General features: G+C 35.2%; 1 protein-coding gene across 1 annotated transcript in view; it reads right to left on the reverse strand.

Moving 5' to 3' along the window:
• The window catches only part of ADGRL4 (adhesion G protein-coupled receptor L4), a 114,978-nt gene that overhangs the window by 52,812 nt on the left and 40,170 nt on the right, over window positions 1-21,996 (reverse strand). The window contains exon 3 of the mRNA XM_003892108.3: window positions 2,906-3,058. Coding sequence (XP_003892157.1) covers window positions 2,906-3,058 — 153 coding nt within the window. The remainder of the gene's footprint in view (window positions 1-2,905; window positions 3,059-21,996) is intronic.

Here is a 21,996-nt window from a genome sequence, read left to right on the forward strand (position 1 = left end):
GAGCTGGACTTCTGAAGTTCCGTTTTACTGTGATTCCAAGGAGAGGAGAAATATGTGCAGTGCTAAATCTCACCCAGCACCTTCTGCAGCAAAATGACCTTATGTGTGGAAAACAGTATTTGAATATGGACTAAAGGTAAAGAATTTTGCTTGAGTCATGCCTTGCCCTATATCAAAGTCTTCCATTTTTTATTCATAGAGACTTTAATGACTATAATTACCAGAAATGTCAAATTTAAGGATAAGCTAAAATTTCAAATCAGAAGCAATACACTGTAAGGTGATACACTAATGCAAAAGGAAATAGATTTATGTTTCTCTGTTCAGATTCCCTGAGGATTATGATATTGTGCAACAAAAATTACTGCAGGACTGAAATAAAACGAAATAGCTACACTGCTTCTCAAAAAAGCTTAATCCTTAAGGACAACAAAAATTGATGAGAAATAACATTTTTCTAGAGAACGAGTTTTTCACTGAATAATCCATCAAAAAAACCAGGTAGAAACAGAAGGGCTCAATACTGGGCATTAGGCTTTAATAAGGTTAGTGCATTTGCCAACTACTTAAAATAGCTAAAAAGGGAATTAGCACAAACTTAGGCCCATTCCACCTTACCGCAATAGAAATTGAGTATCAAGAGAAAGAGTCTTCAATTACAAATATACTACCCCCATAAAATGTTGCCATTCAGTTATCTTTGTGTGTTTGTGTTTTCTCTGTATCTATGATTCAGTGTTTTCTAGTGCAGAAATTCTCTACTTCAAGGAACATGAACAGAGAAATATAACCCTTTGTGAGTTGAGAATTATTAAAAGTAAACATGATCAAATAAAAAGACAGATGTATTCTACAAACAAGAGACATTAGGGAATGGAGAGCAAAGTTAAAACTGTATTAAATTACTGTGATTAAGTTGTTACACGTTAGACTTCTTCACTGACTGGAACATTTCCCCTAAAGTTTGCAGGGCTACATATTAGAACTGAACTACTAAAGGTAAAAAGCACATTATACGACATTCTAAGACTATAACAATAATATAGGCTTGAGAAGAACAAACGGTGAAGTACTGTAAGTTTTCTGGGCAGAATCTCATTGATTCCTATTTCCTGAGTATGTTATTATGCTATATTGCAATAAAACTTTTCTCTAGAAACACTAAAGGTAAATTTACCATTCAACAGTAATAGCATTATTTTCTCATATGTTTAAATATTTTATACCCTTGCAAAGTTTGATCCAGTGTATCTGGATGATTCAGATCAAAGAGATATTTAAATGGTCTACTACACATTTAAGTATTCCATGGAAATAACAAAGGGTTTTTAGATATAAAACTGTGAGTCTAGCCTTACCTTTATCCAAAATGTATGAATCTAGAGTAGCCCTTCACTTCATTGGCAATAAAATGAGGAAAATAAAATCTCCCTTTTTTTTACATAGCAGAGTAAATGTTGTGAAGCGTGGGTACATGAGACTGGATGATTTCTTTAATACAGACATTTCACATACACATATTTTGAATATTGTCTCATAGCTTACCATCCTAGCACTTCAAGAGACCGAGGCGGGCAGATTGCCTGAGCTCAGGAGTTTGAGACCAGCCTGGGCAACACGGTAAAACCCTATTTCTACTAAAATACAAAAAATTAGCCAGGTGTGGCGGCATGCACCTGTAGTCCCAGCTACCTGGGAGGCCGAGGAAGGAGAACTGCTTGAACCTGGGAGGCGGAGGTTGCGGATGTTGCAGTGAGCCAAGATCCCACGACTGCACTCCAGCCTGGGTGACAGAGCGAGACTCTGTCTCAAAAAAAAAAAGGTCTCACTAGGACACTAATCAAAGGCTTTAGTGTGATCGAGATTAACTTGAATATCTATCTCTTTTATCTAGCTATATAATTTAGAAGCAGCACATTAGCCTTCTCTATGTTGCATGTAGGTTCCTGAATTCTATTCCCATGTCTAACCTTGGCTATATGATTACATTCTCAGGGCCTCTGCATACCTATTAATTTTGTAGATTACCAATCATAATTAATTATAATAGTTATTGATGAGTTGAATATTTTTTGGAAACCATGCTTAAGATGATTTAAAATTTATTTTCAAAGTTAAAGTCTTTGGCTCCAGAGAATTCGCTTCTGAAAATTATTCATCTGTTGAAGTTTGTAAATAATTATTTTTTCTCAGGCTGGAATCCAATTCTCTAGGATCTGATCAATCACATGCATGACCAAATTACAACAGAAGGATATTTTTAAAAATCGTCTAGGTCCTCCCTTTAGACCCACAATAAGTGAACAATCACTTAAAAATTACATTGAAATTATTTTTCCTACAAAGGATGTTTTCGTGACCCTACATGATTTTATAAATAATTTTCTGACTATAGTGTTCAGAAAAACTTAATGTGTATCTGAAGTGTGACTTTTATCAAAGCAGAGATAAAACCACTAGAACAATTATTTTATAAATGATGATTGTCTGAAAAATATGTAGAACCCATCACAGGGTGCGTATTTCCAAAGGCATCAATATCTTTTAATGCAAATGACAATTTTCTTGAAGTATTAAATTATTCTAAAGTATAAACATTTATTCTGTTGTTTGCCACTATACTAGATCTCAAGGCTCCATGAACATTTCTCTCTCTTTTATTTTATATTTTTGCAAACTTATTCTCTCAAAAATTAAAAAAAAGCCTTTTTCCTGTATCCTCGGATAAATATCTCATAGACTTTAACACACTGGAGAAATAAAGACATTAAGTAAATTTCTGAAAGTACTTAACACCTAGGGTACAATCAAGGTCTGGCAGAATTTGGTTTGAATATGTTTTACCTCTGGGGGTAATAAACAATAAGTGATATGTGCAAATTCTAACTTAGATAACCGAACTTACCTATACAGATGGTTCCATCATTAGTGATAAACCTGTCTTGGTTACTGCTGGATCTGAAGCCAGGTACACACATACAATAATAACTTCCTTCTGTGTTAGTGCAATTAGCATTTTCACCACAGGACTGAGTTAAATTTCCACATTCATTATCATCTGTTGGCATATCAATTTAAAAGATTATTTTTATAGAATTGACATAAATTCCGACTATTTTCCATCAGTATTTTGGAATTTTTACTGTTAAATAGTTTAAGGTATATAATGTTTATATCTACAAACCTTAGTACTAAAGAATCCGTATTCCACACTTGTCTTCTTCTTGTTTATAATATGAGATCTTCTTTGTATTTGCAAAGCAAAATAGGATCTCTTACTTTAAAACACTAGATGTAACTATTAAATCTATGTGGCAATATCTTTCAAATTTTTATATGTAATTTAATTATAACCATGTCAACAAATATATGCTCATTTTGAATTTATAGTACTCTTTATAATCCATCAAAAGCACAATATAAATTAAAAATGAAAAATCAGAAATTACAAATTGACATGTTCTTATCATGTATTATTTATTTTCATCCATTGTTCCACAGAAAAAATTTGCATTACTCAGCATGCAATCTTTTCATGTATTCATTAAGGCATTTATTTACAACTATATGCATTATATTGGTCCACAGAAGAGTATACAATACAATAAATTAAAAAGTAAATAATACAGTCTTTACCTTTATACTCTTACAATATAATTTATCAGGGACGACAAAGATTCATAACCCCTTTTTAAATATCAGAAGGCAAATTTATATTATCTGTTAAATAAATTGATTGCAATATATGTGCTGCTTAGAGATTATCATAATGGTCTGGAGGAGAATATTTTCCAGTGACATGAAACCCTGTTGTGGGTTAAAAAACATAGCTCAAGTCCCAACCCCAAGGTGTCTATGAATGTGACATTGTTTGAAATAGGCCCTTTGGATATGTAATTAAAGAAAAACAAGGTCAGACTTGATTATGGTGTGTAATTCAATGATTGACATCCTTACAAAAGGAGGGAAATTTGGACATAGAGACACAGAAGAGATGACTTTGTGAAGACAGAGGCAGAGATTAAAAGATGTAACTGCAAGTCAAAGAATGACAAGGATAGCTGGCAACCACAAAAGTTAGAGGGGGCAAAGAAGGATTCTTCCCTAGATGTTTTTACGTTTTTGAAGCAGCATGGTTCTGCTGACACCTTGATTTTAGACTTTTAGCCTCCAGAACTGTGAGAGAATAAATTTCTGATATTTTAAGCCACTAAATTGGTCATAATTTTTTATGGCAGCCCTAGAAAACCGATAGACTAAAACTGGAGAATATAGGATAGGTAAGTATTAGAGAGAAAGAGACGAAGAAAGGAAACTAAAGGAATAAAAAATTTTGGACAAAAGTGCAGGCAGAAAAGTGACTGGGATATTCTGAAGATTGTAAGGAGCCTAATTGGGGAGCACAGAGAGAAATCATAGGGGAATTGTAAAAACAAGTCAGGTTTGAAAAATGTCTGGAATCTTTATTCTTCATTTTATTCAAACCAGGCTTAATTTCTTTTTAAAGGGTGAGTTGTGTAACATTTAATTCATATACTGGCTATTGCTCACATATAGTAATCACTAAAAGTTGAAGATATATTCTAAATGTTTTATAAATATTAATTAGCTTAATGCTTTATAGAAGCTCTAGAAGGTAAGTATTACTATCTTTAACTGATGAGAAAAAATAGAGCAGACGGAGCCCAGGCATCATATCTAAGAGTTTTTTCTTTGTGGCATCAGATCGCTTTTTATTTTACCATAGATACCTTCCTGGCAGGTTGAGAGGGAATCTCAAATTCCCTTGAAAATTTTAATCCCTAGCATTTGAGCTGATTTATTATTGGGAAGACAGAAGAGCAGAGCAGCAAGGGAAGAATTTTGAGCTGCTCCTGGAGACTAACAACTTTGAGATATGAAACAACAAAGAAGGTTGAGTTATCAAAAGTTTCTATAGGCCAGGCAAGTAATGTAAAAGTTTGATTCCATCAGAACCAGGCAATAGAAAGTGGTGTTGTGTAGCTTGTGGTACCAGTAAGTACACACTCACTTAAAAAATTTAAAATTAAAAAAAAATTTTAAAGCATATTTAAGACTCTGTGTTTAGATTTAGCATTTTGCCAGGCACTTGTCAAATGCCCCTAAAGCACAACATATGGAGGTAGGAGGAAGAGAGAAAAATTGCTGAAATAGGGCAATAAAGTAAGAAAAATTGTGAATGGTCTTCTACAAAATGCTGAAAATATTAACATGTATGTATTTAATTAATTTACCTATTTTGTATAAATAAATATATGATGCAACTCTATATGGCTATATATACTCAAAAAGTAGACATGTATGTCTATGTATGCATAAAATAGAAATTAGTTTCTTAAAATTAACTGAGAGTGGCTCACAAATTGAAAATAAGCAAAATAGTTGAACCATATTAGGTTTGATTCAATCATTCAGTTACTCACATATTTATGGAGTTTCCCAGTTCCCAAAAGTGAATATGTCTATACTGGGAAATAAGTAAAAATTAATCAAAAAGTCAGGATCTGTGCCCTGCTGTCAGAGTTCACATTCTAAAGGCAAGTTAACACAGAAGCATATAATTGAGTTTTTATTAAAATAAAAGTTTTCATTTTTATCTTTAAATTTGACTCCATTCATGGCATACTGGGAGAAGTTGATATTAAACTTTAAAGAAATTGGCTCTCATATCAGTTATTGGTAATATAGAGGACGATGAGGATTGTATCCCTTGTGGGCTATAGCTGCAAAAATGATATGCAAAAATATAGAGAAAAAGAACTCATGAGGTCTGAGGTATTGGTTGGAGTCCAAGAAAATGAACCACTTTATATCACCTAACTGACTGTTTGTAAAATATTAACTTGCCAATATGTTGCTTAACTCTAAAATATTGTTACTGGTCTTGGGTACTACATTAACAGGTAGAAAAAAACAAAAGTTGCTACTAATGTTTGTGTCTCTTCCTGCTGTATGGTTTTGAGTGCTTGACCTCTTTGCTTTCTTATCAAGAATTTGGAAAGAAAAATATTTCCTTATCTACCTCCCTATCTTCTGGGCTGGATATATGATATGGACAAATTCCCTAATGGTCCAACTCAAATCTTGTTCGGTAAAATACCACTTATCTGAAAGTAACCTCTCTCTTCCCTCAAGATAGTGGAGATAGGCAAGAAATTATCTTTGTGAAGTAATATATAAAATGAATTATTTAAATTGCCTTAAACTTTCCAGGGTCTAACTTCATAATAATTAATCTTCAAGGAGAAAGTTTCTCTGGATGGGTATAATATAGAAAAATAAAAGTCTGCTTCTTGGGCACTCTTATTTCTAATGTTCAAATCAGTTCACCAGTTATACTACCTAATCCCTGTAACTCACTGTATAATTTTGGTGGATTGTAAAATAACTACTTAGATTAAGATGTCCCTTGAAAAATTCTTTAAAATACGATTATATTGGAGATATATTTTAAAATGTTATCAAATTGTTCTAATAAGGAAAAATATTTGGTATTCTCTGAGAAACAATTCTTCCTGGTTCACCTCTGACACACTGAGTTAAGCACAGCAAGACACAGGCATACACACAGCCCCTAACTTAAAGGTATCCATAGCTACTACAGATGATGTACCAACATCCAAATTATTAGATTGTAGTGTGTGTCAAAAATAAAAGAGGTATTTAGTAGTACAGTGGCAACTGGAAGAAAACAGCTTCCTCAGGTCATTTGCAAGATCAAAGTGTAAAGATTATTGACAGAGAAGTATTAGAAAAGGAAGTGATGTTTGGAGTCAGGTACTGAAGTATAAGCAAGAGTTTAGACAAACAAAAGGGGTCCCCACAATCCAATCAGGCAAAGGAAAAAGTTTACCTAAATGCCTGGAGGCCTGCAGGAACAGCATAATTTAGAGGAGAATTGTACTGTCAGACACTGGGCACGAGGCTTCAGGGCAAGAATCTGTGCAGGTAAGCATGGCTGAAACTGAGAAAACGCTTGCCAAGAATTTGGAATTATATCCAGTGGGTAAAGGATGTCCATCAACAGATTTTATGTAGTGGATAAATATGATTGGATTTGAGTTTCCAAACACATTTTCAAGTATAAAGAAAACTAAGGCCCAAGTAGCTCTGGTAGAACACTAGAAGACTTGAGGAACTAACCAAAGCAGAAACAAGGAGAAAGAAGTAGGGAATATTTCAGACATATTTAGGTGTTACGAGTCAGTGATTTGGAGAAGATAAAGAAAAGAGGGTAGGATTAAACAAGTGATGGCTACATACAAATTTTTATATCATATTTTGCTTTTCTATATTTTAAATTTTTCATAATAAAATTATCTTAAAATATCAATGGGGATTGGAGATTGAATGGATATTTGAGTTGGCTGAAGAGAGAGGAGCAGCAAAAATGAAATCCATGTTCTGACTTGGAGGGATCTGGTGGATAAATTGATCCTCTTATCCAAACAGGGAGAAGCAGAGGAGGAACATTCTTGCAGGGTAAGATGGGGAGTCACTTTTGGCCATAAAAAGTTGATGTGCCTTAATTAACTGAGGACATTTCAGAAGGCGTATCAATAGTTCCACAGTCAACTATACAGTCATAAATTGTCTATTCGTAGGAGAAAGCTCACGACTTCCTTCTCCTCTTCCAGAGCATGAGTCAGATTCAAGAGCATGGTATTTCTCAGCTCCTGAGAAAAGGGGCAAGCCTGCTGTTTTTCTTTGTGCTTCATCTCTAAATGGACCCCTTTCCTCTCCTTCTAACTCCCCATGTTCCATATCAGCTTACAAACATGAGTATGAGCATTATTGTGCTCTTGTTTTGCCTCCCACCCTCCATTTTTTGTTGTCCTTCATGTCTTCTTCCTTATGTTTGCTTCTTCTTACCAATCAAGTGATAAAGCACAGAGGATTAAGGGTAGGATGCGAAGGCAGAGAAAAACGACAAAGGAAGCCTCTCCATGTATTTTTGCTTTCAGCATTGACCTGAAAAAGCCTTTAGGTTTCCACATGGTTCAGCCCAACTTGCCTGTAAACTACATGGGGGGTTAACATAATAAACAGATGCATATGTCTAAAATATATTTTCAAAATATTTGTAGGCACTTTGTTTCTGTTGTTGATGGTTAGCCACTGTTTAGTAATTTTGGAGTTACATCAACAAGTAGATTAACAAGATTTATACCCGATAGTATGAAAGAATTATTTCAGAGAAAACATGTATTTCAAGCACTCTGTTAAATGGCACATTTTATTTTACTTAATTGTTGCAACAATGCAATGATTGATATTGTCTTCATTTTACTTAAGAGGAAACTAAAGCTCAGATGGGTTAAATCATGCTAGTGTAGAAAGAGAATCCAGTAGAAACAGTTTTTATGCTTAAGACTGTCTGACTCCAAAGCCCGAGTTATTTTTTAGCATTGAAGAGTGAAGTGTACTTTATCATAAAGTGTACTTGTTAATAAGACATAAAGAGTGAGCATATAATTCTCCAAATTCAAGAGTGATATTGAGGCCACTAGTAATGAAACATTTTTGACCACAAACCTTATGATTATGTTACCTTCTTTGTATAATAGGATAGAAGTTTATTTGCTTTATAAGACACTGGTATTCCAGAATCTTAATAAGATTTTAGTTTGTATTTCATTTTTTAATGTATTGACCAAAAATGGAGAAAAATAAAAAGAAAAAAGAATCGTCTCTTTTTTTTATCACTTGAGATATTACTGGCCAGGCTCGAATTGATTATAACAACTTGAAATCTATGGAACCTTAACAGCAGCATCACTCCTGTACACATTTTCCCTTTGGACGTGATTGCCAGTGTTGCTCCGTAAATTTGAACACTAAAATGACCATAACCATTATGTGATTCCTTGTGAAACAGGCCCTCTGTCTCAAAGGTGGAGTAACAGTAACATAGAAAACTTCCCCCCCCCCCCCTCTTTTTCCCCAATGCAGCTGCTGGGCTCATTTGTTTTCAACAGCACTGGGAATTCTCTTTCCATATCAGTACTATGAAGGACTTTAAAAAATCATCATTATCCTTCTCAATTATGAACTTTCTATGGTTTGTATTTATTTTGTGAATACCAAGGTAAAAATACAGGTAAAGAGATAAGGAGGAAGACAAGATCACCAGAAAGGAGAGAAAAAAAGAACCACAATGAATCCAGGATGGATTCAATCAGTCAGGACAATTAATAGACTTATAAAGCTCATAGTGTAAACTCACATTTCCTTGACCATGAACTCAAGTTCAGTTTATTAAAGGAAATGTAAAATTCATGAAATGAAAAGCATGCTCTTTATAAGAGAAGGAAAGGTACCAAAAGGAAGATACAGAATTACATTTTTCTTCCCCTCGGGAAATTGCTTTTGCACCTGAATCTTTAAGTGCAGGACAGAATATATATCCTCCCATGTGCAGAATTATTGATTAACAAGTCAGATAAAAACAGATATCCAATACTGAAGATATACTTCTCACATTTGCATTGTTGATTATAAAGCACATAATGTAACTCACATTTCCTTGACCATGAACTCAACTTCAATTTATTAAAGGAAATGTAAAATTCATCAAATGAAAAGTGTTACAATTGTAAAGATAAAATAAAGCAGAGTTATACAAGAATAAAATGTTTGTGCTGGGTATTTATTATTATTTTTCAGTATCTTCATTGGGAATGAATTTTTAAAGTGCTTGAAACTGCTGGTCCATTTCAAAAACTTTTTGAAGGAAAAATGTCCCTTTGACTATGAGTCAGACTTTGAAAAATATGTATAAGCCAGGAAAAAAACAAACAAACAGTACCTGTATAGAATAGTCTCTGTTTCTGTTTACACTTACTTATTTTCTGAAGGAAATGTAGCACTTAAGAAAATGTTCCCATTTTATATTATTACCAATTTTTTGGTTCTCTTTGTCAGAACTATTAATATACACATATTAGAAAAACAAACAAAATGAAGTATAAGTAGAGAAGGTAAATGAAATGAAACAATCTTATGTTTGTACATATTGGAAATCACTTGTCTTGCTCATTGCACGATAGGACAAAATTCTACACATTTATTTCAAACGACCAAAGACTTTAAAACTGTCATTCTACTGTATCTATCAATCGACGGTACAGTAAAGATGAGTAATGCTCTTATAGTATCTCTGGGACTTACATGATGGCTATGAAGTTGTTTTTGAGGACCTAGTTTTATTGAATTTTGTTTCTAATCATTGAAGTAATGCATATTCGATGGGGAAAATTAAATCATTGGTAGAAAAATCTTACAAGTTCTCAGTTGCAAAACAAATGTTGCTAGTTCACAAAAGAAAAACTATTAGAATAGTATCAGATTCTTGCTAATATCACTGAAAGACAATAGAGTAACATGTATGTCACTAAGATAAAATGAGTGTGTCTTTATAATTCTCTAACCTGCTAAAGAAACCGTTCTCTGAACACGATGAAAGACATTTGTAGAAACACATGGATTCAGAGAGTAGATCACTCATGCAGTGTGTGTGAAGAAAATATTCAAGACAGTATTCTAACCAAATACCAATGAATTCAGGAGACAGAATTTTATATAGGGGAAGATTAGATGGAGAGGTAAAAATGGTGGATAATCAGCCCTGCAATACAATAAATTCAAGTAGATGATGACTGTGTGATCATGAACACATAACTTAAGTGCTAATTAGGACTCTCATAGGATATATGCTGAAAAGAGAAACTAATAAATAGTCTGCACCAGGCAGGCGAGGTTGCTCCAGCCTGTAATCCCAGCACGTTGGGAGGTCAAGGCAGGCGGATCACCTGAGGTCAGGAGTTTGAAACCAGCCTGGCCAACATGGTGAAACCTTATCTCTACTAAAAATACAAAATCAGCTGGGCATGGTGGCCCATGCTTATAATCCCATCTACTTGGGAGGCTGAGGCAGGAGAATCTCTTGAACCTGGGAGGCGGAGGTTGCAGTGAGCCAAGGTCATGCCATTGCACTCCAGCCTGGGCAACAAGAGCAAAACTCTGTCTCAGAAAAAAAATAAAATAATAAATAAAAATAAATAAATTGTCTGCATCTAGTAGGGTTCATATTACTTTAGTTAGGGCGAGGGTGGAGCACAGCAGGCAAGTAAAACACACTGGAAGAAAGAAGACTCATTATCTAATTTTAGTAAAGGACAAAAATATGGAATTTATTTTAAGTATCTGGAAAGATAAATGTACCAAAAATTCACCATTGAATTAAAAAAGAAAACAGGGGAAAAAGAGATAAAGTAAGCCTACAAAATCTAATATAAGAGAAAAAACAAAACTCTAAGTAAAAACAAATTAGCTACCATTAAACAATTTTGATGGAATAAGAATAGCAATCAAGTATATCAACTGTCACACTAAATGAGGAAGACATGCCTTTCCCCATAAGACACAGCATGTCAGATTAGGTTGCAAACAAAGTCCAATTATATTTTGTTAATAATAAACATACTTAATTTTTAAATGGAAACAACCTTGAAAATTTCAACAGACAAAGAAAATATGGATGGCACATAATATTAAAGTAGAATTTAAGATTAAAGTTATTAAAAGAGATAGAAGCACATTATATCACTAAAAGTTCAGTTTATTAAAAAATTGTAGTTAGAAATATAGAACTTAAACACAGCATTTTAGCTTAAAAGCTATAGAGAAACAAATTACATGACATTCAAAGGGAAGTAGACAAAGGTGCAATAATAGCTGAATATTTTAATTTTCCTTTTTATGAATCTGATACACCCAACTTACTAAAAAATTTGTGCTTATGTCAATAGATACCAAAAATGTAATTAATAAAATTCATCAGATAGGAGAAAACTTTTTTCAATGTAGTAAAGGCTACTTGAGAAAAACAACATAAGTATTATTCTAAATCATGAAACTTTGATCAGCATGGCCAAACTACTCTTCAGGAACTTTGTAGATATTTAGTAATGAATGAGATGTGCATATTTCTCAATTCCTTTGCATTCAATTTCAATGTGATAGACAAAGTATAAGATCTCATTTCTATAATCATGTTGAGATTATGTACTCAAATGTTGCTGAGGACAGAACCCTCTTGTATATTTACATGATATTTATATTTTGTTTTTGCTTTTGTTAACTGGCTCTTCATGTCTTTTGATCGGGCATTATTAATTTTCTTGTAGATTTGCAAGAGCCTTTTAACAATTATCAACTATTGCCTCTCACTGATATGATATAAACATTAAACTTAAAATTGTTTTTAACTTTATTTGTGACATAGTTTGTTCTGTTTACTTGTTTGCTTCCCAAGCTGCAGAGATCTTTTTGTAATCATGTCTTGCATTCCTTTCCTTTCTTGTTTATGATCTTCTATCGCATTTTAAAACATTCACACTCCTAACATTATAAAAACATTTAGTAATACTTTTGTATTGCTTTTGTTTTTTCCTATAATAAAATCTCTGAATCATAATGCAATTTACTTCACTGTAAACTGTGAAGTTGAAATCTATTTTCCTAAAATGAGTAAGTTTTTTCATCATTATTTTTGCATATTCATTTTTTTCTGATTTAAAATGTTATTTTTTTTCATGTCTAAAATGCACTAATTTACTTAGAAAAGTTTCTGAAGTCTCTCTTATGTTGATGAGATTTTCCACACCTTCATCACTGCCAGCTGGGTTTACTTATTAATGAGACTGTTTCCTTGATTTTAAGATGCCATAAATTTCAACACACATTATCAATGCAATAAAATAGTTTGGAAAAAACTTATCTAATCTATACTTACTAAAAGTGTATGCATTTATTTACACAAATACATTGTACTTTCTTTACTATATAATAACAATTGACTCTAGTCTTTTTCCAGATTATATTCTAATATGCCTTTGAATTACCTTTGGTATCCAACAGTATATAGCATTAGTGAGAGGTGACAACATGCTAGCAGCCCTTGCTTGCTCTCGGTGCCTCCTCGGCCTCGGCCTTGGCCTACACTCTGGCCACGCTTGATGAGTCCTTCAGCCAGCCACTGCACTATGGGAGCCCCTCTCTGGGCTGGCCAAGGACGGAGCCTGCTCCCTCTGCTTGCAGGAAGCTGTGGAGGGAGAGTCGCGGGCGAGAACTGGGGCTGCGTTGTGGCGCTCACAGGCCAGCGTGAGTTCCGGGTGGGCACGGACTCCGTGAGCCGCACTTTGAGCGGCTGGCTGGCGCCCCGGTCCCGGCAGTGAGGGGCTTAGCACCCAGGCCAGCAGCTGCCGAGTGTGTGCCAGGTCCCCCAGCACTGTTGGCCCTCATGCACCCCACTCAAATTCTGGCAGAGTCTCAGCCGCCTCCCCGCCGGGCAAGGCTCAGGACCTGCAGCCCGCCAAGCCCAAGATCTGTCAGCCATGGACACCCACGTGGCCCTAGCCTCCCCTATGGGTGCCACCCCCTGCTCCGTGGCACCTGGTCCCATGGCCTGGTCCCATCAACCACCCAAGGGCTGAGTAGTGCGGGCATATGTGGCGGGACTGACAGGCAGGGGTCCCTGCAGTGGCATCAACTAGGCAAAGCCACCTAGGCTCCTGAGCAGGGTTGGGACTTGGAGAACTTTTGTGTCTAGCTGGAGGATTGTATATGCACCAATCAGTACTCTGTACCTAGCTCAAGGTTTGTAAATGCACCAATCAGTACTCTGTATCTAGCTCAAGGTTTGTAAATGCACCAATCAGTACTCTGTATCTAGCTAATCTAGTGGGGACTTGGAGAACGTTTCTGTGTAGCATTCTGTCTAGCTCGGGGATTGTAAATGCACCAATCAGCACTCTGTCAAAATGGACCAATCAGCTCTCTGTAAAATAGACCAATCAGCTCTCTGTAAAACAGACCAAGCAGCAGGATGTGGGTGGGGTCAGATAAGGGAATAAAAGTAGGCTGCCCTAGCCTGCAGTGGCAACCTGCTGTGGTCCCATTCCAGGCTGTGGAAGATTTGTTCTTTTGCTCTTTGCAATAAGTCTTGCTGCTGCTCATTCTTTGGGTCCATGCCACCTTTATGAGCGGTAACACTCACCGTGAAGGTCTGCAGCTTCACTCCTGAGGCCAGCGAGACCACAAACCCACAGGAGGAACGAACAACTCCGGACAGGAGGAACGAACGACTCCAGAGGCACCACCTTAAGAGGTGTAACACTCACCGCGAAGATGTGCAGGTTCACTCCTGAAGCCAGGGAGACCACAAACCCACCGGAAGGAAGAAACGCTGAACACGTCCAAACATCAGAAGGAACAAAATCCAGACACACCATCTTTAAGGACTGTAACACTCACTGCGAGGGTCTGCGGCTTCATTTTTGAAGTCAGTGTGTGACTTAGTTTATTGTGATACTGGCTTTATGACAGTAGTCAGAACAAAATTTACAGTTATCTCCAAGGTATGCCTTTATGTAATTCATAGAAGAAATCAGAAATAGCTCATTGTTCTACATAAATATTTATCTTTACTAATAAAGAAACTAAAAATAGAAAATGAAAGTCCAATTATCAGCTACAAAATTGTCAAAGTATATTTAGAAATTACAGTTTTTTAAGCTGTGATTAGTAAGTAGGCAAATTGGTTACAACACCATCCCACACTCAAGACCACCATTTGCCAGGCCAATAGTTTCTAAACTGGACTCAGTCATTCGGTCAAAATAGCAAAAACACATTCATATCATCCTTAACATCTTCAGCTAGTCATGTCTCCAGTCTGACCTTTGCGTGTGTTTACCTCCTAGGCAAAATGTCAGAATATTGTGGACTGGTGGACTGCCTGATCTCATGATCTTGTTTTCTTTTTTAATAGCAAACACCTTATAGAAGTAATGAAATTCAATTTGTATTTCCTTGTATTTTATTGGTCTGGACTCATTTATTTTAACATTTTACTTTCCTAAAACTGTCCATAAAAGTATACTAAACCAGAGTCAGTATAATCAGAGCATTCACATATCCTGCTTTCTCAAGGATAGACACTTTTACATCAAGATCCCCAAAGGTGGCCATATATTTTCCCACGAACCTTTTTGATAGGTATTAATTCCAAGGTTCAGAGATCTGTCAAAAGTTATATACAAGAATATTCACAGAAGTAATATAATATATAGAATAAGTCAAAGCCTAAATGCCCAATATAAATATTTTGAATAAACTAAAAGTGTAAAGCCATTCAAAATAACATTTTGAAGAATACTCATTAACAATAGATAATATCCGCAGTTTAAGAAGTGAAACATCCCCAAAAACACAAAGATGAATCCTATTCCTCATTGCTTATTGCTGAGTTAAAGTATCTCTTGCATCTTTTAAGAAAAATGCTTGCATAAAGGCATATCCTTGTATTAAGTATTTTACAGAAATAAAAATGTGGCTTTAAAAAATCTATATCATGGTTTTTCTAAAACTATTAAATTTTGCAAAAACTATTCCGAATTTAAAACCATACCTGTATACATGGCACTTTATGATTATATATATGTTGTAAATATCTAGTATCTAAAGTTATCACACAAATACTTAAATTAGATTTCTGATAACCATAGGCCTTTAGAATATACCATAAATTGGACAATGAATCTGATTCCTTGCTCTTGAAACAATAATTATAACTCTGACACCCTTATTGAGTCACTTAACGTAATTGTCCTGTGTCTCAGATCATATACATGACAAAGCAAACTGTGAATAAGACATAGAGTTAAGAGGAAATTGGATATGTTGTTTTAACTCTTCCACTTTAATGTGTGCCTCTTAACGTTTTGCAATTTTTTTTATAGTAATTTTGCAATGGACTGATGTTTGTGTTTTCCCACCCCCAAAATTGTATGTTGAAATCCTAACCCCGAAGGTGATGGTTTTAGGAATTAGGAACTTTTCCAGGGATTAGTGACCTAATGAAAGAGACTCCAGAGAACTCATTTACCCCTTCCACCCTGCAAGGGTACAGCATGAAGGCACCAAAAAGTCGGTCCTCACCAGACAATGAATCTGCCAGTGCTTTAATCTTAGACTTTCCAGCTTCCGCAACTGTGAGCAATGCATTTTTGTGGTTTACAAGATATACAGTTTATGGTATTTTGTTATAGCAATCAAAATGAACTAAGACAAATCTATAGTAAGAAATTCATTTTATGCACCCATATATGGATTTATTCATAAATAAAATTGAGTAAGTTTTCATCAAAATATTTATCTTTCCATTAGCTATTGTGTGTGCTCCATTTTTTTATGACTCTATGTACTTAAGTATTTTTTTTTTTTTAGATGGTGTCTCACTGTCACCAGGCTGAAGTGCAGTTGTGCGATATTGGCTCACTGCAAACTCCTCCTCCTGGGTGTAAAAGCGATTCTCTTGCCTCAGCCTCCTGAGTAGCTGGGACTACAGGTACACACCACCACACCTAGCTAATTTTTGTATTTTTAGTAGAGACGGGCTTTCACCATATTCGCCAGGATGGTCTTGGTCTCTTTGCCTCAGTCCGCCCACCTTGGCCTCCCAAAGTGCTGGGATTACAGACGTGAGTACTTCAGTATGTTTTAAAGTGCTGGTAATGGTCTGCTACTTTGACTGTATGATCTCCTAATGAGTCATGAAAGACAGTTTGAACAAGAAGCGATCTGCTCAAGTCACTTGATTCTGTTTAGTCTAAGTTTCACTTTCTAAGACACCATTTGATAATGACCTACTGTATGCCAGGGGTCAGACAATATTTTTAATGGCCTTCACAACAGTCTTGCAGCAGGACATCAGGGTCACATGCAACCCTGATGTTCCTATATGGCACCATTGTATGACTTAGAAAAAGATGCCCTTTCTGGGTGAATGCAGCTCTGCAGGCAGGTAACTAGGTAAGCATATAGAACCTTTGTTCCCTTCTCTGTTAAAGAACATGGTACATGGCTTGAGAATCAGAATGTGGGCAGGATTCCAGGCTATAATTCTTTTTTTTTGGATGGAGTTTCGCTCCTGTTGCCCAGGCTGGAGTGCAATGGCAAGATCTCAGCTCACTGCAACCCCCTCCTCCCGGGTTCAAAAGATTCTCCTGCTTCAGCCTCCCAAGTAGCTGGGATTACAGGCATGCACCTTCATGCCTGGCTAATTTTGTATTTTTTGGTAGAGACAGGGTATCACGATGCTGGTCAGGCTGGTCTTGAACTCCTGACCTCAGGTGATCCACCCACCTCGGTCTCCCAAAGTATTAGGATTACAGTCATGGGCCACTGGGCCTGGCCTTCCAGGCTATAATTAAATAAATATTTAATGTGCTCCTAATATGCCTCAGTTTGCAGTCTTTTGTCCTTCTCCTTAGTGATCATATTCATCCTTCTGTGTTCAACTACTGCCACTGAGGACACTCCTACATTTTTTTCCTACACCCATGATTTCTCTTTGCAATCTAACTCAATAGCTACTAGTTATTTCCATTTACCTCTCCAAATATTCTCCTACAATAAATATGGTAAGTTTTAGCCTACTTATGTATGCCTTTATCTGTGAAGATGGCAGGCATTTTGGCTCTCATGTTCTTTCTATCCACATCATGATTTCACCCTTCCTCCTGCCAACCCAGAATGAAGACATCTTTCCTTGCCTCTCTCCCCTGTGTTCTCCATCCAAGCTGAAACTTTATATTGACGATGTTAGGATAACATCTTTTTCTTTTGATATTTTCCATAAGTCATCAACTATTCTTTAAAAATGTAGTGAAATAGCATTCATGTCTTCTGTTTTTTATATATATATGTATATGTATATATATATAAAATATATATGTATATATGGGAAAATAGTTTTTATTTGCTTAGAGAAAAGAATACAGAATTTAACTTCACTGATATTTTTTCATCTTCAGGTAACATTCTTTCAAATTTGACAGATATCTCACAATATGCAGAATAAAATGCACTAGTAGTGAGGATATAGTTAAATTCTATGGCTACACAAAACTAAACAAGCAACAAACAGATTAGTATAGAATAGTTTGCCAATCTACTTGAGAAAAATGTTCATGGAAGTTCATCTTTTCTTAAGAAAACTTACTATGCAAAGCTATTGTGGGTATGAAATCTTTTCATATTTTATTATAAGCTGAGAAACTCTCCACAAATCTGCCCTCTGTTTTAAACTGTGAGATTCTCAAGGAAAAAAGATCACAATTTACTGTTACTTGTATTTTGAGAAATTGCTGGAAATTACCTGTCACATAAAAGATGAACAATAAATTCTTGTTCAATGAGGTGAACACAAGAGTAAGCTTTCATGATTTCACCACATATGAATATGTCAAACGTCTATTATCGACAGGTTGTTTAAGGGCTGGCATGGGATTTTTTTATAGATCTAAATCTTCCTGGTGCTCACATTGCAACACAGAGGCTATGCATGCATAATAAGTAATCAAAAATCCGCATTCCCTTTGCCCCAACACCTCTTTGCTTCTTTGATACCTGTCTGCTTTGCCTACCTGATCCCAAACTTCTCTGAGCCCAGAAAGGAGCTGAAGAGATCCTGCCTAGATTGGAGTATTCTCACCCCCAGCATACTGTCAACATTGTCTTTCTCTGTCTCTTGAAGTCTCCTTAGCAAGATGGAAACATCTAATTGGATTTGTATATTTGAAGTCTAATTTGGGACCATGGAAAATAAATCTTGAATTCTTAAGTTTTATACTCTCCAGATCAAATATGACATTTGCTTATATTTTAAGACAAATATGCTTTTATCTTAAAGCATGCTACAGAAATATTATCTTATCATTTATGTCTAGTAGATCTCACATCATCAGTCTTGTGACAATTTTACATGATTTCTTCATAAAATAAGATGAAAATAAATGTATACATGGTAAAAATCAAGGCCCCAAGAAATAATTAAAGCAGGTGAAGAAACAGTGTTTATTAGGCATGCAATAAACCTGTGGAAATTTCTTCAATTCTTAGATGAGTTCATTGATTTAAAGATTATAGATATTCAAAAAATGTGAGTAATTTATAGTTATTTAAATTGAAAATGACACTGAGTGTAATCAAATATCAGGCTTCCAGTCCTATAATAATTGCCTAAGGGTCAGTTAGAAGTTGCTTTCCTCCATCAGTTTTGCAGTCTTATGCCACTGGTTAGGTACACTGAACTGTGTTAAGATGATTTAACTAACACTACAGAACCTGGAGAAACACATGATGTCTTATTTTCTGGAACAGTGATCTGACCCAATATGGGATGGTAAAATTGATATATAACTTAAGATATGACTACTTAAGAGCAAAGGAGACTGATTCAAAAACTTTTGTACAACTTGAAAATGAATGTTCAATGGATGTTCAAGATCAGAGTGATCCTGATATTATTGTAAAATGTACATTTATTTATCACTCTAGTGCTTTTCTAGCTCAGAGTATGCAGTTGCTGTGTTTATGCTTAATAACAGCCTTTTATGACAAGCACTGAAGTCTTAGAGTTATCTCATTTTTATTTCAGACACTATTTCTGATCAAAGTACAAAGCAGAAAAGGTCCCACAATAACCTTAGAATTAAGTTGTTTACATCCCCATATATGAGGCAAAAGTAAGTGAAAATAGCAAGGGCATTGTAGGCAGCTTAGATTAGGCTGCATTCCTACTATCTACTTAAAATGTTTTTATGTTTATTTTCCCCTAGCACTACTGTTAGCAATGTCATTTCCAAACCTAATAAAATTCTTTCATTTAAGTTCTTTCTTTCTAAAATGTTTCATCAATCATAGTACAACTGTGTGCTCTGTCATGGGTTAATTGCAAATTGGCATACCAAGGAGGGCATCTACATGTCCTTATCCACCTTATCCTCACACTGGGCAAGGATCACAGCCAATTTATTGGTTGGAATACTGTTAAACTCATCAAATAAAATACTGTTTTCTGCTTCTGTAATGTTTTCTGTTATGGTATCAAAGTTGTTTCTTTCAAACATCCATTTAAAAATGACTGTGACAGTGGTTAGTTATGCCTGATGACTTTTCTGTGCACATTTACTGAAAATGAGGACTTCTTCGTTCTGGCTAAATGACTCACATTAGAGATTTTGGAAGAGAAAAGATATGTAACCAGAACGCAACTCTGCTTATTGGTACAACTGAAAAGTATGAAGGCTTTAAATTGGGAAGATAAACCCTAGTCCTGGATTTATTTACAATAGAATTATTTTATTTTTGGAAAGAATAAGCCACTCAATTCTGTGTCTCTTGTTTTCTCACCTATAAAGTGATGATATTAATTATCCAGTTTTCTAATGCTCTGTAGAACTGTTTTTAGCAAAAAACGAGAATGACTCTAAATAGTCTTAAATAAAAAAAAAACTGTGAAGCTAAAATACCCTCGGATTTTAATCATTAAAAACAGAAATGTACCAAATTCAAAATATAGAAATCCTTTTGATGTTTATAATTATCTAGTCCAGAGTTCTAGTAAAATGCAAATATATATTTTAGGAGTTTTTTTAAATTTACAAGCTAAAGTCATTTAACTCTTAAATCTTGAAAGCAATCACATAAATGTGACCCAATAAAACTAATTTGTATGATACTTTGTTATAAGAATAAAATTTAGGCAAAAAACTGACTGATCATTCAATATTAACTATGATAGAAAAAGAAATATTTGGAGCATTAACTCCTTGTACTTGCTTATTTATAGTACACAAACTTTGCAGACTAATAGAAGAGAAATCACATAGAATAACATGCTAACATTACAGTTATTTCCTGGGAGTTACCAAAACAATCAAGTGTTAATTTTAAAAAAAGAAAAAAAATTTTCATATTTCACAACCCACAAATTTTGTAGCAAGCAATAAAATAATTTACCAACAAAAAGTATAACTAGAATCTTCTTTTAAATAACCTACTCCAAAGACCAATAACTGGACATAACAAGAGATTATAAGTGTTAAACTCTCCTGTATCCATTTCTACCAATCTTTTATAAAAAGAATTCAATTGCCAACATTGATTCAGCACCTATTATGTTCTAGGCCAGTAAATTAACTCTGTCATTTAAATATTAAAAGAAACCTTTAAAATGACATTGCCCCCATTTTATAGATGAAAATACTAAAAGTACAGATATCTTAAGTCACTCAATGAAGAACATAGCATTAGAGAATGTCAGAGCTGACTTTTAAATCTGACAGCTGAGCTGACACTCTAAAATATTAAGCAAAGTTTACATTATCTCAAACGAATGTTTTTCCAAAAGAACTATTCTTCAATGAAAAAGTAAGGTTTATTTCACTTTAACAGTGATGATAGGACAGAACTACCCCCCCCCCCCCCAAAAAAAAAAAAAAAAAAAACAAAGAAAACAAGAAACAAAAGCTGTTTGAAATTTTGGTTGGGAAAAGCCACCATGAGATTGGAAAAACACATAAGCTACAGTGTCATAAATAGTAAAGTTTGAATTTTATTGAGATAGCCAGGTGGGAAGAACCTCTGACAGCCTGTACACTGTGGTGGAGCCATTGGAAGTTCATGCCCTTTGCAGTGGGGAAGAGCCTGGCCTCTCTCTACTGTTCTGGGGTGTGGTACCTGGGATTCAATCTGTGACAGGGGAAACACACTAGCAGGACTCTGGGTTTGTGGAAAGTCCCTGTTTTCCTTTTTCCTTTTTTTGCCTAATAAATTTCATTATTCTCAACCTTGAAAGTGTCTGTGAACTTAATATCTCATGAGCATGTGACAAGGACCTAGCTCTTAGCCGAACTAAGGAGAAAGTAATAGAACATCTTTGGCGCCCAACATGGGTCTTGAGAAGGGGTGAGTAAAATGGGGACTCAAAACCTCTCACTGTCACTTCTAAGCCTTTTCATCCTTGGTCTTCTGAGGGTAGGAGAAACTGTGCCCCCACCTTCATTGTTCCCAGGGGGTCTGGAGCCATTCCATGGTCTTTTCCTTCTTTTTTTTGGAAGGACAGGT

This window comes from Papio anubis, chromosome 1, assembly GCF_008728515.1.
Source record: "Papio anubis isolate 15944 chromosome 1, Panubis1.0, whole genome shotgun sequence".
NCBI lineage: Eukaryota > Metazoa > Chordata > Mammalia > Primates > Cercopithecidae > Papio > Papio anubis.